This window comes from Gopherus evgoodei, chromosome 13 (genome assembly GCF_007399415.2).
Source record: "Gopherus evgoodei ecotype Sinaloan lineage chromosome 13, rGopEvg1_v1.p, whole genome shotgun sequence".
Classification (NCBI taxonomy): Eukaryota; Metazoa; Chordata; order Testudines; family Testudinidae; genus Gopherus; species Gopherus evgoodei.
The window spans coordinates 19,186,665-19,205,916 of NC_044334.1; the positions used below are offsets into that span (position 1 = coordinate 19,186,665).

Genomic DNA, 19,252 nt, shown 5'->3' on the forward strand with positions numbered 1-19,252 from the left:
GAGAGGTTTAACTCTGCACAAACACAGCCATAGCTGAATGTTTCTGGTTTTATTAATATTGTAACAAGGCTGCATCAGAGGCTGAAGCAGGAAGGAAATTTCCAGGGAATGCAGAGGGGCGAGAGCAGTGGGAACATGGGAATAACAGCGGGTATCAAAGGGATCATACAAAACAGGAAGCAGTTTTGCTGGAAATCAGCATTATGGTTCCTGGCTCCCCTGGGAAACTCTCTAGTGACTGACATGGGAACCAGCGGAGTCCCCTGTTAAGAACACTCTGAGCTCTTCAGGGACTTCTCGAAGTTCTTCCCATCATGTGTCACCTGACAGGTGTAGGTCTCATGGGTGTTCCAATCTGATCCAGTCAGAGACAGGTAACTGCTGGCCATGTACTTGTTGTCACTCTGTTTGGAGGGTTTGGTTGTCTCCACTCCAGTGGAGATCTGCTGGCCGTCAGCTTTCCAGGTGACTTGGACTGACCCTGGGTAAAAGCTGCCCAGCAGACACACCAGTGTGGCTTTGTTGTTTGTCTTTATCTCTTCCGAGGATGGAGGGAAGAGGTGCACGGTGGGAGATGCCTTTGGCTGACCTTCAAGACAAGGAAACTCAGTGTTAGAAAACCCAAATCCAGAGACTGCTAGTGCAGAATGTTCAACATTCCAGACCTCTGCAGTGTAACAAATCCAATTCCTCACAAGCGCTGTGGGCAGGGTAATCATCTGAGATGTAAGATGTTGTTTTGGTTAAGGTGCAGGACTGGGAATCAGGACATTTGGGACCCAATCCTTGGTCTTTCACATCCTTCCTAAGTGAACCTGGCCTAGTTAGTAACTGTCCCTCTGCCTGTAGCAGTCAGATAATATCACTTGAATCTCTGAAGGCTTGATTTCATATTCCTCTTACACCTGTATCTCCCACTGACTTAATATAACCGCTCAAGGCCTGCCAGGCATACAGTGTTGGTGCTAAGAAAAAATCAGTTGGCCTGAAAGTGAGTAAAGAATTACATTCCAATCGATACCCACTGGACATCTAGCAAGAGCCATTCACAAAGAGAAACTGCAGCTGATTCTGCATTGTGCTGTGTTTTAGAAATCTAGAAGCAGCCTTCTAAGGATTTTGGACTTATTAGTTCAGGGATATTTCTTAGGATCTAAGGTTTACTTAGAGTTAATGTCTGTGGTTATGGCATTAGAAGCAACTTCAGTGCACCCAGAGAGGAATCCCTATGGAAAAATCCTGTAAAATGTAATTACAAAGATTCCAATAGTATCCAAAGGCTGGGACAGGGAATCTAGACACATTTAAGATGACATGCATCTGAGGAAGTGGGTATTCACCCACGAAAGCTCATGCTCCAAAACGTCTGTTAGTCTATAAGGTGCCACAGGATTCTTTGCTGCTTTTACAGATCCAGACTAACACGGCTACCCTCTGATATTTAAGACCTAGTTACCAAGTTAGCTTGTTGCTGAAACATTTTCAGCAGCTTGTTAATGTACAGAATCCTATATGGGACCAAGCCCAGCCAAAGGACTCGAGCCAGTATGTGTCTAAGTTCCTTGCTGGATAGGGGTTCCAAGGTGAGCAAAAGAGACATTGCAAAATATCACAGTATTGGTGGATTTCACGGTGGTACAGAGTAGAATCCCCTTGCACGATGTTGTGCTATGTTACTGCATGAAGATATGGAGACAATAAAGGACCTACTTGCTTAGGAATGGATGCAAAAGTTTGGGGAATTTTTAACCCCGTAGTAAAAGGCACTTATCTTCTAACTGGGGCCAAATTGAGAAACTCTTCCTCATTCCAGGTAGCAAGGATGTCAGTGGGCCTGTTTGAAGAGCAAGGTGCTATTTAGGACAAGTAGGCTTAGTGTAGCCTGGGCTGTAGTTATTTCACGCTTTACACAGGTCAAAGCTACAAACAATGTTGTCTGAGGTAGTTCAGGCAGCCCTGATTTACTGAGCCCTGGCTAGCCGAGATCTATCTGCTCCTCAAGGTTTTACTGTAACTGAAGCCTGCTGGCCCAGCCAGCATCCTGGTCATTGAGCTCTGAGGTTGGCAGCTGGAGAGTGCAGCTTCTAGGAAGCCGTCCAGCCTTTCCAGACTGGCCAGCAATCTCGTTCGTGTGCTCCAGGCTTGAGAGAGGCAATTAGTGCCGCCTCTTTCAAGCCCTCTTTCCCCCCCGGCTGCTCCAACCCCACCTCATTTATCTGTAACTCTCCATGTTTCAAACATATTGGATGTCCCTCAGCACTGTCAGAAAATCAGGTTTGAGTGGTATTTCCAAACTGAAATCCACGATAGCTACAGTCATCCAATGTACAATGGAACTGATCCTCCGGGTCAGGAATGAGTCAGTCAGTGCAATTACGCTCACTCAGTGTAAGGGTATATCAGTGTAGTTCCATTGCTGCCAAGGGGGCTACATTAATTTACACCACATGAGGATCTGTTCTTATATTTTTAAAATTGCATCAATATCTTAACTCACTTTAAATTAGCAATTCTACAAATAGGGCTGGACAAAAATTGTCCATCAAATCTTTTTTTCAGTTGAAAATTCGGTTTTTATCTCAATGGAAATTTTTGCAGAAAGTGTTAAAAAATTTCTTGTTTCAAATGCAAAATCTCAAAACCAAAAGGTTTCTGCAAATATATAGGGTTTTTCTTTGTTTTCAATAATTATTGATAGAAAATATTTTTCAATTTTCTGCTGTGAATTTAGACAAAAATATTTTAATTTTTGATTTTTCCAGAAATTAAAACCCATTTTGTGCCTAAAGATCAGATTTCAAATCACAAAGGACAAATTATTTTTTCATATCACATTAGATTTCCAGAGATTGTACATATATTTTAAAGAGGTTTAGGTGAGTTTTGGTGGAGATCTATTGAAAACAAAGGGACTATGTTGTTTTACCCTGGCTGAGAACATGGCACTTGGTTTCTTTCACATATCGACTTAAGAAATGTCTAGTCCGTTAAAAAAAAAAACAAGGTAGAAAATATTTTAGGAGGCTTGCACCAGTTATTTAAAAATTGGGACCTGACAGCAGAATCTTCATAGATTTCATGGGCAAATTCAGACACCTGTTCATTGGGAAAAGATGAGAAAATCCAGCATGGGACACGTGCACGCTACTCTGACTATCCATTGATTAAATATTGTTCTCAACATCATATGAAGGTCTGTGCATAAAAGGAGCGGAGACCCAAGCCTGGGACTAAGAGAGAAAAGGAGATAAAAATCATGGAAACATGACAGGATTGGCATCGAGAAGAAAAGCAGGTGAGTAATTCAGTGACTTACCAAGGACAGTCAGCTGGGTTCCTCCACCGAAGATGTTCCACAGTGACACACGGCTGTACAAAAACCAGTCCCAGTTGATGGCAGGGAGAGGTCGCCACCACTGCCCACGATGGGGAAAATAGACATGGGACAACTTCTGCTCACTCTCCAAGGTTCACTGGAGTGGGAGTTAGAGTGAAATCCTGGTTCTGCCACAGACTGACTTTGTGCCCTTGGGCAAGTCACGCCATTTCTGTGCCTTAGTTCTCCATCTGTAAAATGGGGATAGTACTTCCCTATTTCACAGGGGGGCTGTAAGGATAAATTCCGTTATGGCTGTGAGATGCTCAGATATGACAGTGATACAGGTCATAAATCTGCCTAGATAGACACACAGGATCTGTGTGCTAGGCAGCTGCTACTGCACTCGGTTCCACTGCACCTGTGCTCCCCCAGCACACCCATGGTCTGGGGATCTGCAGGTACCTCCAGCATTGCCTGTGTGTGTTGCTGTGGATGGTCCCCATGGATCCCCATCTAGCACCATTGTGAGTGGAGGAGGGGACACAGAGGGTGTTGAATTGGGGCTGCTACGCTGTTGGTCCTTTCACTGCCAGCTGCCCCTTGTAGGTCCCCAGGAGGGAGGGGCTGGCAGATTTCTTCGGGATGCTGATAGTGAACATACTGAGCCACGTTCAACCCTGATGAAATTATAGTGACTTGTGAGAATTATACCAGAGAACAATTAGGCCCATTTGCTGTGAGTATTTAATGTATCCAATTGTGTATTTCATGTGGGTGATATCCCTGTTTCCAAAGCACATGTCTGTAGCCCACACCCCTGGGAGCACTGACATCTCTACAGACATAGTGTAAACACTATCCTAGCGTCACACCAACAAGTGGCAGCAAAGAAACAGATCTGTCATGCTGGGGCTGCATGTGTGTGGATAGGAAACCAACACCACGTGCTGTCCTCATCTCTCATCCGAATAGTGCAGCCTTCCCTGCACCTGTCAGTGAGAAGCTACCACATCCCATGACACGTGGTGCTGCCTTACCTGATCAGGATCTCCAGATAGTTCAAAGGGCCAGAGGTCACTCTAAAGAAGCAGTGTCATGATGTTCTCTCTTGCATTTGGCTGGTGAAGTCTCCGCACTGGACATGTAGAAGGAACAGATAAAGAATGCTCAAGATCCATGTGCCATGAAATCGATCACCACCACCTTCTGCTGGGATCCTGTTAGTACCAATACAAGGCAATGTTGGGATCAATGTCCAGTGTGCAACAGAGATCAGCACTTTCTTGAAGGGAGCCCCAAGTTGCTTTAGAAATTAACTCAGTGCCACCACCAACAGCCACTTGCTCTGTATTTCCCAGCTGTTCTCAGCAGTAAATCCCTTTCCTGTTCCCTGGACAGAGCTGCCATGAGACTCTTACCATTGCTGGGCTATTCCCTGCCCCTCAGCTTAGGAGAGAAGCTCTGGGGGCCTGCTGCCCAGCAGAGTGCAGCTGTGGGGCCCCTCTCACCAAGGGCAGGACCAGTAAACATCTAGGTTGTGAGCTGTGTCCATGCTCAGCTGGTTTCTTCTGAATTAAACCAGGGCACTGGACCCTCCTTTTGACTGTAAATACAAACTCCCCTTAGTGCCTGGTGTGTGTCAGCTCAGCACGGCCAGGGGAGTGAATGGCACCAGCCTCATTTCCGCAGTTGAAGCCAAGAGGGATCATGTGGTGTGTTTAACAATTGATCCGGCACCTACTGATAATAGTGGGGAAGCTCCTGTGACTTGAGTGGTTCCATCTCACCCTGCGAGAATTCCCTGGGTAGTGGAGGGCAGGCCTGAGCTGCTAGCAAAAGGGCCCAAGTCCCATTGTCAGAAGTGACTTAAGCACTTGGGCCGGAGTGTTAAAGGTATTTAAGCACCTAAATGTACAGGGAGGCACCTAACAGGATTTTCCAAAGCACCTGTCTGCCAAATGCCCATTCATTTCAATGCCTTTTAATTCTGGCCCTTAGGCTCCTGAATCCTATTGATTTTCTGTTGAACTTAGACTTTTAATGGAGTGAGTCATTTTTGAAAATACCCTAAGTACTTCATGCAGTTTTTCAGTCCATTCGTCAGTCTACTGCAGTTCACATGTGCAAAGGAACAGGACCAATTCCTAAACATTGAGCAAAGAAAGTTAATCTATTTCCAGAGACTTTTTGTCAATCAAAGTAGTGTTAAAAGTCAGCGTGCACCAATAGGTTCTGGCAGCCAACTCTTTATGGCACATGCTCGCTCTCCCTCCCTCCCCTCCCACTCACACTCACACACACTCTCTGTCTGATCCCTTCACACAGATCCTTGCATTGTAAGCTCCTGAAAACTTCGGAGAGCCATTGTCCCCTCTGTGCTCTGCACACTTTTGGTGTTCCACAAGTCCATCATCTGGAAATCTTAACACACTCACCCACCCCTGTACTTGGAGTGCTATGTTGGGGTGGTATTACAATGGTGGGACAAATAGGTGGGAGGATGTTAAAGATATTATTTAAGAAACCATCATTCTTTAAAAGTCATCCATAGTGCAGTTCTCCCCCGCTCCCCTTCCCTCTTATTCATTTCTGGAGGAGGTAGAAGTGAATGGCTGGCCGTTCGTCCATCCATCCATCCATCTGCATCACCCATATTGTGAGTGTCAGATCCCATTGTGCTGCCACCAAATATCTGGCATAGGTGATACAAATGTATCCCTTTACCTCCGGGGCCCATGGCTGTAGGAGAACCAGTATTCCAGAGTCTCCTTTGACTGGCTGGCCCAGCACGGCTCAGAGGTCTATGATAAACGCTCTCCAGGAGGTGAGTTCCCAGCTGTATATATGCTGCATGCTGCTGTCTGGGAAGGGCGGGGCAGACTCCCAGGTGCTTCTCGGAGTATCCAGCCTCATATGCAAAATGAAACTTATCCCTGGACCCCCAGCACCATTTATGGGTTTTAATGGGACACAAACTGTCTGCTCTGGCCCATCAAGGCCCAAACCGTGCAACACACAACACCTACTAAGGGCCCCAGTGTTGTGAACCCAGAGAATCTCGATCATAAGGACTGTTCTGATTTACTTCTAAATAATGATGCTTTTCAAGTGTAATATCTTGAATCTGAAGGCTCCCAAAGCACTTTACACACTTACACAGCTGGTCAAACTGGACATGAGGATCACTGCCTTCACCTGTAGTTCAAATACAGGACCTATTGCACAGTGGCCAGCGGCACTAGTTTATTTCAGGCAGATTTCCCTGTACAGCTGAACCTGCTGGGAGGGCCGGTTGGGTGGGTTGAGAGCTGTCACCCAGGTTGGTGTTGGCAGGATATTAAAGGCCACTCTTCCAAAGAGGAGTTTGAGTCTCTACTGACCAGAAGCAGCCAGGAGCTCTGTTTACATCCTATCCCAGGTAACCTCCATCAGCAGTGTTGTGCCCCTCACTCAATGGGCCAGATTTGGACACATTTCCCTGAGTGTCGAGCTGTTCAGCCAACAGCCCATTGACTCCAATGAGGCTACTGGAAAAATGCTCAGGGAGAAGCAGGGAGCTGGAATCTGCCCCATGCAAGGGCAGAGGTTGACTCAATACTAACTCACAGAGCAGGCTGCTCTCTGCAGGGCTAGTGACCCAGCAGAGCATTGACCCAGCCTATAAAGAATACCATATAGGGTGATAAGAGGTAAGTTTATTTTATTGGAAGAGAAGGTGAATATTGCAATTAATACACGAGGTGTAAAAGGGACAGAAGAAGTTAAACTCTTCACAGTCACAGCGATAGTCAAATTTTTCTGATTTTATTAATATCATAACTAGGCTGCATCAGAGACCAAAGCAGGAAGGACAATTCCAGAGAATGCAGGGGGGTGAGAGCAGCGGGGATGTGGGAATAAAGGCGGTATCATATGGATTGATAATATCCCCCACCTAAAATAAGAAGCAGATTTGCTGGAAATCAGCATTATGGGAATGCTACGGACAGATCCTGGCTCCCTTGGGGAGCCCCCTACAGACTGACATGGGAACTGGTCGAGCCCTCTGCATGTCAGAGGGTTAAGAACACTCTGAGCTCTTCAGGGACTTCTCGAAGTTCTTCCCATCGTGTGTCACCTGACAGGTGTAGGTCTCATGTCTCTTCCAATCTGATGCATCCAGAGACAGGTAACTGCTGGCCATGAACTTGTTGTCACTCTGTTTGGAGGGTTTGGTCGTCTCCACTCCAGTGGAGATCTGCTGGCCGTCAGCTTTCCAGATGACTTGGACTGACCCTGGGTAAAAGCTGCCCAGCAGACACACCAGTGTGGCTTTGTTGTTTGTCTTTATCTCTTCCGAGGATGGAGGGAAGAGCTGCACGGTGGGAGATGCCTTTGGCTGACCTACAAGACAAGGAAACCCAATGTTAGAAAACCCAAATGCCAGTGCAGAATACAAGAAATTCCAGATCTCTACAGTGTAACAAATCTAACCTCTCACAAACATTGTGGGCAGAGTAATTATCTGAGAGGTTCACCTGGTTAAGGCACAGGACTGGGAATCTGGACACTTGGTGTCCAATCCTAGTTCTGCCACAGGCTTCCTCTGTGAACCTGATGAAGTCACTGACCTCTCTGCCCATGAAAGGGGATCACATCACTGAACTCTCTGCACACAGGCTTTTTCTCAAGGTTTATGGTTTTTTACATATTTCTAAAGCGCTGAGACAGTTGGTGGAACATGCTGTAGAAGTGTGAATTATTATCAGTATTGTTTCCAAGCTCCCCTTTTAATTCATTGTTGGTCAGATACAGGGAAATATGACTTCTAAACAGCTGGCAACCTAGGCAGTTTGCACAAAATTCTTCATTAAGTGCTAGATTTTGATCCCCTTCCTCACATACAGTAGCACCTTCCTTCTCAAATGGTGCTGTTTAGTGCAGAGGAAGATGCCACTCATTGAAGTAGCTCGGAAGATATTTCCATGGTGAAAACACTCTCTCTCATTTCTCAAGAACAGACTATCTGCGTATGAGATAGTGAGAGCCATTCACAGAGAAAACCTCTAGGTCATTTGGCCTTGTGCCCATCTTAGAAATATATAAACAGCAGATAAGTACTTTCCTAGGACTACGTTCTATTTATTATTTTGGGGCTATTTCTTAGTATCTAAGCTTAGAGTTTAATTTGTCTGTTCTGGCCTTGGGGGCTGTTTCGCTAGAGGCACAGAGGAATCTGGGGGTAACCCCCATTTTTCCTAATGAAAGAAAATGCTATAACAGATAATTACAAAAACAGTACGATTCAAAGCATAGGACAGGAGAGCTACATGCATTAATAGTGTTTTATGGAAAGCACTGTAAAATTCTGTACAGTTTTGAGAGAGAGAGAGTTTGTTTTTGAACCATCTTATGGAATTCCACAGCAGGGATAAATTCTCTATTCTACCAAGTGGGTCAATAAACCCATTGTTGAATTATCGTTGTCTAGCTGGGACTGTAGGTCTCTCTGCTAAGGGTCAGATCTTCTCATTAACACCTGGGTGACAAACAAGCTGCTACCACACCCTGGTTGCCTGTTCCTGGTGCTGAACAGCTGAGTTACCAAGCAAGCTTGTTACTGAAACATTTTCAGCAGCTGTTAAGTACAGACTCTTTTATGGGACCAATGCAGTGTGCATCTGAGTGCTTTGCTGGATGGGGTTCAAGAGAAGAGGAAAACGGACTTTGCAAAATCCCACAATGAGGGTTGATTTCATTGTGGGTGCAGAATAGATTCCCGGGGGCCCTCGTCTGGTGCTGTGTAACTTCATGGAGACATTGAAGGCACAACCTGCTTAGGAAGGGCCCAAAATTTTGGGGAATTTTTTAACTCTTGCTAACATTTATGCACCAGCCTTGTCGCGGGGGCCAGATTGAGAAGCTCGTCATCACACCAGGTTTCATCTTACTCCACAGGTGGTTGGTCCCGTTTACATTAGCGGGACTGTATGAAAAGCAATTTGTTACTTGGCATGAGTAGAGCTGTGGCTGTCTGGGCCTTAATTATTTCATGTTTTATGTAGGTTAAGGCAGCCAGCAATGGTGTTAAAGTCAGGGCTGACAATATTAGCTTACTGAGCTCTGGCTAAGCCAGGTCCACTATGTCCCCAAAGCTGTTCTGTAACTGAAGCCGGCTGGTCCAACCAGCATCCTGATCACTGATCTCTGAGCTTGGCAGACACAGAACCCAGCCTCTAGGAAGCCGACCAGCCTTTCAGACTGGCCAGAAACCTCATTAGTGTGCCCCAGGCTCGAGGGACACAATTAGTGCAACCTCTTTAAAGCCCTCTTCCCCTGCAGGCTGCTCCAACCCTAGTCTGTATGATAAGATCTGGCATATTTCAAAGGTTTTGGGTGGGGTTGGGTTGCATTTCTAAACTGAACTCCAGTGGTAGCTACAGTCATCCAAGATACAACGGAACGGATCTTCCGGGTCAGGAGTAAGTCAGTCAGTGCAATCAAACTTACTCAGGCTAAGTGTAAATCAGTGTATCCATTGCTGGCAAGGAAGCAACATGGATTTACATCATATGAGGAGCTGTCTTCTATTTTTCAAATGTTATCAGTCACTTGTCTAGCTCTAACTGAGCAATGCTACACATAGGGCTGGTTGAAAATGACCCATGAAAATTATTTTCAGTGGAAAATTGGTTTTCAACTGCATGACAATTTTTGTTGGAAGTATCTGCTTTTCTCAAAAAAAATTTTTGGTTGAAAATCCAAAAATGGAAAAAATTGAAATAACTGAAGCATTTTTGGTTTTCAGCTGAAAATGCTTCTTTGGGATTTTGGACCCATTGAGATGAAAATGATTTTTTTTTTGCTTTTCCTAAAATTGTTAACCGTATAAAACCATATTTTCTGCCCAGCTCTCAGTGCTAAGCATTTCCCTCCAATGGCCCCTGAAAAATCAGATTTTAAATCACGAGAGACCAATGATTGGACACCTGTCTGTAGGATTTTGGGATGAGTTATGGTGGAGCTCTGTTGCGAACAATGGAGCTAGGACAGTGCAGCATCTGAGAACTTGGCTCTGGGTTTCTTTCATACACTGACTAACACCCGGTGCTACTGAAAAATAGTTTATATCTTAAAAGAAAAAGAGGGAAAATCTTTTCCTTAAGGGGCTAACTCCAGGTCATTGTAACTGGGGACCCAGTGGCAGAATCTCAATAGGTTTCATGGGCAAATTCAAACTTCTATTCATTGGGAAAAGAAAAGAAAATCCAACATGGACCGTCTACACCCGCTATGACTATCCAGAGAGACTAAACATTATTCCCAACACTGTGTGAAGGTCCATATATAAAGTGAGAGGAGTCCTGAGCCCAGTGTGAAGACAAAGAAATCAGGGAAAAAAACCATGGAAAACGTACAATACAGGCAGGAGAAGGAATGTTTGTGAGTAATTCAGTGACTTACCAAGGACGGTCAGCTGGGTTCCTCCACCGAAGACCCACCACAGTGACACAGGGTGGTACAAAAACCTGTCCCAGTCGATGGCAGGGAAAGGTCACTACTACTGCCCAGGTAGGGAAAAAGAAGCACGGGACAATTTCCATTGGCATCCCATGGGAGCGCAGGTTTATCCTTTCTGGAGAAACTGATCATACAATCGGAGGATTGAAGATCCACTGGGAAGTGAAACAATGGAGTATTCCTTGGGACAACTCGCAAGAACGCCAAGTCCTGGTCCCTGCACACAGCCCATGTAAGAGAGCAGAAGATGGTCTTGTCATTAAGGCACTGGCACGGGAGTCAAGAGACTGAGGTTCAAGTCCTGGCTCTGCCACTGACTTTGTAGCCTTGGGCAAGTCATGTCATCTCTGTGCCTCCATTCCCCATCTGTAAAATGGGGGCAGCACTTCCCTGCCTCACAGGGTGGTATAAGGATAAGTTCAATCATGTCTCAGAGATGCTCAGGCACAACAGTGGTTGAGGGTGTAAAGATATTGAGAGAGAAGCAAAGGAGCTCTGTGTTCTGCTACCGCGCCGGGTTCCCCCACTACAGCACTCCCCCAACCCCCACACAGGCTGTGGATCTGCCTGCATGTTTGTGCGGCTGTGGCTGGAGCCCGTGGAGAACAGTTGTGGGTGCTGGAGGCATGTACACTACTGGACTGTGTGTTGGTCCTTCTACTGCCATTTGGCCATGACAGGCCAGTACTGGGCCAAATTCATCACGGGTGCCATTGTAGTGACTTCAGTGGAATTGCGTCATGGAAGGAATGAGGTGCATTAGCTGTCAGTACTGAATGGATTCTGTGGTGTATGTTTATGGATACGATAACGGTACTTAGAAACCATGTGTCCGTGACCCCACACCTCTGGGAGCACCAGCATCTTTCTAGACACAATTAACGTACAGCATGTCCCTGTGACCCACCAGTAAGTGTCTGCGAAAAGACAGGTCAGACATGCCAGGGGCTGCACACGGGTGGATCAGATGTGATCCAAACCATGTGCTGTCCTCGTCCACTCTCTGAATAGTGCAGCCTCTCTGCACCTGTCCGTGAGAAGCTAAGTCATCCCCTCCCAGATTGTCCCAACTTACCTGATCAGGATCTTCAGATGGGCCAGGGGACCAGTGGGTCACTCTGAGTCACTGGACACAGCCCTTCTGCACAGAGCTGCGTCATGGCGTCCTGTGTTCACCAGGCCCCTGCATGGCTAAGCTGAGAGTGAAGTCTCCACATTGGTGGTTCCAGAGGAATGACTCAAGATCCATGTTCCATGAAACCAATAACCCTACGCTCTGTCTGAACCCCAGCAGGCATTACTGGATCAGGTGCAGGCATTACTGGAAGCCAGGAGCCAAGCAGGATGCTCAGAACCTTTGGTGCTTGGAAAAGCCATGTCCATCGTACAGCTGGCATATGCTGGAAAATGCTCCAGCCCCTGTAGGTACCAATACAAGGCAATGCTGATATCATCAGAGAGCATGTCTGCTCAGCCCATGTCCAGAGTGCAGGGGTGGTTCTCACTTTCCTGAAGGGAGCCTCCCAGTTGCCTTTAGAAATTAACTCAGTACCACCACCAACAACTATTTGCTCTGTATTTCCCAGCTGTTCTCAGCAGTAAATCCCTGCACAGTTCCCTGGACAGAGCTGCCATGAGACTCTCACTATCACTGGGCTATTTCCTGCCCCTCACCTTAGGAGAGTAGCTCTGGGGCCTGCTGCCCAGCAGAGTGTGGGCGTGTGGGGCCCCTCTCACCAAGGGCAGGGCCAGTAAACATTTAGGCTGTGAGCTGTGTCCATGCTCAGCTGATTTCTTCTGAATTAAACCAGGGCACTGGACCCTCCCTCTAACTGTAAATACAAACTCCCCTTAGTGCCTGGTGTGTGTCAGCTCAGCACGGCCGGGGAGTGAATGGTACCAGCCTCATTTCCTCTGTAATGGGCCGCAGTTGAAGCCAAGGATCATGTGGTGTGTTTAACATGTGATCCAGCACTTACTGCAGCTGGTGGGGAAGCTCCTGTGACTTGAGTGGTTCAGGCTCATACCCTGGGTAGTGGAGGGCAGACCTGAGCCGCTAACAAAAGTGCCCAAGTCCTGTTGTCAAAGTGACTTTAACACTCCAACCCAAGTGCTTAAGGTATTTAAGCACCTATATGTACAGGCAGCTAGCTAGCGGGATTTTGAAAAGCACCTGTCTGTCAAATGCCCATTCATTTCAATGCCTTTTAAATCTGGCCCTTAAGCTCCTGAATCCTATTGACTTTCAGTTGAACTTAGCTTTCCATGGAGTGAGTCACTTTTAAAAATACCCTAAATATTTCATGCAGTTTTTCAGTCCATTCATCAGTTTATTGCAGTTCACACGTACAAAGGAACAGACCCAATTAATAAACAGTGAGCAAAGGAAGTTAATCTCTTTCCAGAGCCTTTTTGTCAATGAAGTAGTTGTATAATCAGCGCATGCTCTGGTTTCTAGTAGCCAACTCTATGGCAAATGCTTGCTTCCCTCTCTCACACACGCTCTGTGTGAACTTCTGAAAATTTCTGAGCACCATTGGCCCCTCTGTTCTGCACACTGTGCTCTGCAAATTATAACCTGGGATTCTTACACTCCCGCCACGTACAGACGTGTGTGTGTGTGTGGGGGGGGAGGGAATGGTGGGACAGTAGGTCTGGGGATGATAAAAATAATTTCTTTCAAACTTCTCCATATTGCAGCTTCCCTCTGCTCTCCTTTCCCCTTATCCCCTTCTGTAGGAGGTGGCAGTGCATGACTGACCATCCATCTGTGTCACTCATATTGTGAGTGGTGGCACCTAGGTGGGATCTAACAAATATGTGGCATATGTGATACAAATTTATCCCTTTGCCTTTCTGGCCCAAGGACTGTAGGAGAATCAGTGTTCATGGATCTCCTTTGGCTGCCTGGCCAAGCACTGCTTGGGGGTCCATAATAAATGGTCTCCATGATGTAAATTCCCAGCTGCACACACGGTGCATGCTGTTGTCTGTCCCTTGGAGTATACAGTCTCAAATTAAACTGATCCCCCAGTACAACTATAGGTTATTAATGGGACACAGACTGTCTGCTCTGGCCTGCCATGGCCCAAATTGTGCGGCATCCGAGAAGTATCACAGGCCTGAGTGATTCCAGAGAATCCAGATCATCAATAATGTTCTGATTTGATTTGAAAAGCATCTTGAATCTGAAGGCTCCCAAAGTACTTTAACCATTTACGCAGTTGGTCAAACTGCACATAAAAGTCACTGCCTTCCTCTCTGGCTGACACACAGCAGGTGTCACACAGTGGCTATCGGCATCAGTTTTTAATTCAGGCAGATTTCCATGTACAGCTGAACCTGCTGGGAGGGGAGGTTGGGTGCATAGGGAGCTGTCACCCAAGTTGGTATTTAACATGTTGCCAAATGCCACTCTTCCAACAGGGTCCTTTGTGTTTCTACTGACCAGATGTAGCCAGGAGCTCTGGTTACAGCCGATCCCAGGAACCAGCCTGCAGCAGCATAGTGCCCCTCACTCAATGGGCCAGATTTGGACACTTATTCCCTGAGTGTTGAGCTGTTCAGCAAATACCCCATTGACTCCAACGAGGCTTCTTGAAGAATGACTAATGCTCAGGGAGAAGCAGGGAACCAGAATCTGCTCCATGCGAGGGCAGAGGATGGCTCAATACTAACTCACAGAGCTGGCTGCTCTCTGCAGGGCTAGTGACCCAGCTGAGCATTGACCCAGCCTAGTCCTGCTGCTCTGTTGGGAGTTGCCAGGATCCCAGCACAAGCAGGGCTGGCTGCAGACCCACGGGGGTTGTGTTACAATCTTATGCAGCTCCCTATCACCCAGGGATTCCCTAACACAATGTGTGCTCTGCAGAGAGATTTGTGAAGCAGCAATTGTCACACCTCACACAAGGCCGGCTGGGAGCCAGAGTGACCAGTCTTGGGGAGAACAGTCACAGCTTGGGTAATGATCCTCCCCTGATCTCCATGATATGACACATCACTTAGTGTCACTTAACATTAGCTTGTCTGAAACACCAAAGCCACAGTTCCTTACTGAAAAGAAAACCATATAGGGTGATAAAAGGTAAGTTTATTTTATTGGAAGAGAAGGTGAATATTGCAATTAATACACGAGGTGTAAAAGGGACAGAAGAAGTTAAACTCTTCACAGTCACAGCGATAGAAAAATTTTTCTGATTTTATTAATATCATAACTAGGCTGCATCAGAGACTAAAGCAGGAAGGACAATTCCAGAGAATGCAGGGGGGTGAGAGCAGTGGGGATGTGGGAATAAAGATGGTATCGTATGGATTGATAAAATCCCCCACCTAAAATAAGAAGCAGATTTGCTGGAAATTAGCATTATGGGAATGCTACGGACAGATCCTGGCTCCCTTGGGGAGCCCCCTACAGACTGACACGGGAACCGGTCGAGCCCTCTGGGGGTCAGAGGGTTAAGAACACTCTGAGCTCTTCAGGGACTTCTCGAAGTTCTTCCCATCGTGTGTCACCTGACAGGTGTAGCTCTCATGTCTCTTCCAATCTGATGCATCCAGAGACAGGTAACTGCTGGCCATGTACTTGTTGTCACTCTGTTTGGAGGGTTTGGTCGTCTCCACTCCAGTGGAGATCTGCTGGCCGTCAGCTTTCCAGGTGACTTGGACTGACCCTGGGTAAAAGCTGCCCAGCAGACAAACCAGTGTGGCTTTGTTGTTTGTCTGTATCTCTTCCGAGGATGGAGGGAAGAGGTGCACGGTGGGAGATGCCTTTGGCTGACCTACAAGACAAGGAAACCCAATGTAAGAAAACCCAAATGCCAGTGCAGAATACAAGAAATTCCAGATCTCTGCAGTGTAAGAGATCGAATCTTTTACAAGTGCTGTGGCAGGGTAATTTTCATCTGAGATGCAAGATGTTCTTCTGGTTAAGGCACAAGGCTGGGAATCGGGACATTTGGGATCCAATCCTTGGTCTGTCACAGGCTTCCTTAGTGAACCTGGCCTAGTTAGTAACTGTCCCTCTGCCTGTAAAAGGGGATAATAATCACTTTACTCTTCCTTTTTGTCCCTTGAATCATTGAAGGCTTGATCCCGTATTCCTCCTGCACCCATAACTCCCACTGATTTCCAATAATAGCTTGGGGTCTGCAAGGGATACAGTGTTGACGCTAAAGGAAAAAATCAATTGGTGTGAAAGTGAGTAGAGAATTGCATTGCAGTATGTATGCATTGGTCTTCTAGCAAGAGCCATTCACAAAGAAAACCTGCAGCTGATTCTGCATTATGCTGCGTTTTAGAAATCTAAAGGCAGCTTTCTAAGGATTTTGCACTACGTTGTACTTATTAGCTTAAGGATATTTCTTAAGGTCTCAGATTTACTTAGAGTTTAATATGTGTGGTTAGGGCATCGGAAGCCATTTCAGTGCTCAGAGACGAATCCAGCATAACCCATATTTTTCCTTATGAAATAATCCTATAAAATATAATTACAAAGCAACCAACATAAGTAAAGAACAGGACAGAGAGCTAGATATGCTTGTGTTTTATATAAAGTAGCATAAAATTCTATGGAGTTCTAAAAGAGAGACTCTTTTTACCATCCTATGGGATACTATGATAGGAATAAAGTCTATATCTTAAGTTCTGCAAGTTGGGTCCATAAAACAATTAAGCAGTTGTTGTTGTCTTCCACCTTCTTCTGCAGGCCTTTCTACCTAGGGACAGCACTTTTGAATAAGACCTTGATAGGAAATAACCTTAACTCATCCTGTGATATGCTGGCTGCTGAAAAGCCTCTTTGCCGAGTTAGTTTGTTGCTGAAATGTTTTCAGAAACTTGTAATGTACAGACTCCTGTATCGGACCAGTCCCTGCCAAAGGGCTCAGGCCAGGATTTGTCTAAGTGCCCTGCAGGAGCAGGGTCCAAGACGAGCAAAAGGGAGACTGCAAAATTTGACAGTATTGGTTGATTTCACGGTGGTACAGAGTTAGCCCCTGCACCCTTGCACGATGTTGCGCTATGTTACTGCATGGAGATATGGAAACAGTAAAGGACCAGTGGCTTTGGAATGGACGCTAAAGTTTGGGGAATTTTTAACCTCCTAGTGAAAGGCACCTGTCTTCTAACTCAGGCCAAACTGAGAAGCTCTTCCTCATTCCAGGTAGCACTTTACTCCTCAGGTGGTCAGTCCCACTGACGTCAGTGGGCCTGTTTGAAGAGCAAGGTGCTGCTTAGGAGAAGTAGGCTCAGTGTAGCCTGGGCTGTAGTTATTTCACGCTTTACACAGGTCAAAGCTACAAACAATGTTGTCTGAGGTAGCACAGTCAGCCCTGATTTACTGAGCCCTGGCTAGCTGAGCTCTACCTGCTCCTCAAGGTTTTACTGTAACTGAAGCCTGCTGGCCCAGCCAGCATCCTGGTCGTTGTGCTCTGAGCCTGGCAGACACAGAATGCAGCTTCTAGGCAGCCGTCCAGCCTTTCCAGACTGGCCAGCCACCTCATTCGTGTGCTACAGGCTTGAGAGAGGCAATTAGTGCCGTCTCTTTCAAGCTCTCTCCCGCCACAAGCTGCTCCAACCCCACTCCATTTTATCTGTAACTCTCCATATTTCATAGGTGTTGGGTGTCCCTCAGCACTGTTAGAAAATCAGGGTTGAGTGGCATTTCCAAACTGAAATCCACGATAGCTACAGTCATCCAATGTACAATGGAACCGATCCTCCAAGTCAGGAGTAAGTCAGTCAGTGCAATTACACTCACTCAGTGTAAGCGTGAATCAGTGTAGTTCCATTACTGCCAAGGGGGCTACATTAATTTACAACACATGTGGATCTGTTCGTATATTTTAAATATTACATTGTTCTCATAACTTGCTCTAAATTAGCAATTCTATAAGTAGGGCAGGTCAAAAATTACCCATTAAATCTCTTGGCAGTGAAAAACTGGGTTTTCATCTCAATGGAATTTTTTGCAGCAAGTGTCTGATGATGAAAAATTTCATGTTGGAAACGTAAAAACTCAAAACCAAATGGTTTATGTAAATATCTGGGGTTTTTCTTTCTCTTTTTTCAGTAAATATTGGGTGAAATTTTTTTTTAAAAAAAATTTTTTTGGCTGAAAAGTCAATTTTCTGTTGAGAATTTAGATAAAAATAATGTTTTTCATGTTTTATTGAAAGTTTTCCAGAAATTTAAACCTCTTTTTGTGACTAACTCTTACCATAATGAATAGTCTTCAAACTACTCCAGAAGGTCAGATTTCAAATCACAAAGGACAAATTATTTTTATCCTACATTAGATGTACAATCCTACAAGGAGTTGTACATCTATTTTAAGGAGGTTTTGGATGTGTTTTGGTGGCGATCTATTGAAAACAAAGGGACTATGTTGTTTTACTCTGGCTGAGAATCTGGCCCTTGGTTTCCTTCACATATTGAAAAAACCCAGTGTGAATAAGGAATATCTAATCTGCTAAAACAAAAAACAAGGTAGAAAATATTTTTTTAAAATGCTAACAGCAGTTATTTAAAAATTGGAAAATGACTAGAGAATCTGGTTAGGTTTCATGGGCAAATTATGAAAACTGTTTATTGGGAAAAGATGATAAAAATCCAGCATGGGACATCTACACCCTGTTCTGATTATCCAGAGATTAAACATTGTTCTCAATACCATGTGAAGGTCTGGGCATAAAGAGAGAGGAGACCCAAGCCTGAGACTAAGAGAGAAAAGGAGGAAAAAATCATGGAAACATGACAGGATTGGCATTGAGAAGAAAGCAGGTGAGTAATTCAGTGACTTACCAAGGACGGTCAGCTGGGTTCCTCCACCGAAGACAAACCACAGTGACACATGGCTGTACAAAAACCTGTCATGTTCAAAGGTAGGGAGAGGTCGCCACCATTGCAAGTGTGGGGAAAATAGAAGCAGGATGAAAACTGCTGGATCTCCTTGAGGGTGAAGGTTCATCCTTTCTGGAGAAGCTCATAGTACAGTTGATTGAATGAAGATCCATTGGAAGGTGAAGCAATGGAGTATTGGGAGAGATCACGTGGGGCCAAATCCTGGTCCCAGCACGCAGCCCACATAAGAGAGCAGAAGATGGTCTTGTATTTAAGGCACTGGAGTGGGAGTCAGAAGACGGGGTAAAATCCTGGTTCTGCCACAGACTTTCTTTGTGCCCTTGGGCAAGTCACATAATCTTTGTGCCTCAATTCCCCATCTGTAAAATGGGGATAGTACTTCCCTATTTCACAAGGGTGCTGTAAGGATAAATTCCGTTATGGCTGTGAGATGCTCAGGTATGACAGTGATACAGGTCATAAACCTGCCTAGATAGATGCGAAGGAACTGAATGCTAGGCTGCTCCTGCACTAATTCCACTGCCCCTGTGCTCCCCCCCACACCCATGGTCTGGGGATTTGCAGGTACCTCCA

General features: G+C 45.7%; 1 protein-coding gene across 1 annotated transcript in view; it reads right to left on the minus strand.

The window, feature by feature from the left end:
* Positions 1 to 266: 266 nt before the first annotated feature.
* LOC115661060 (immunoglobulin epsilon heavy chain-like) overlaps positions 267 to 19,252 on the minus strand; it is a 61,225-nt gene continuing 42,239 nt past the window's right edge. Inside the window, exons 14-17 of the mRNA XM_030583198.1 lie at positions 15,283 to 15,597; positions 7,437 to 7,702; positions 3,317 to 3,461; positions 267 to 589 (exon numbers count right to left, since the gene is read on the minus strand). Of these exons, the coding sequence (XP_030439058.1) occupies positions 267 to 589; positions 3,317 to 3,461; positions 7,437 to 7,702; positions 15,283 to 15,597 (1,049 nt within the window). The remainder of the gene's footprint in view (positions 590 to 3,316; positions 3,462 to 7,436; positions 7,703 to 15,282; positions 15,598 to 19,252) is intronic.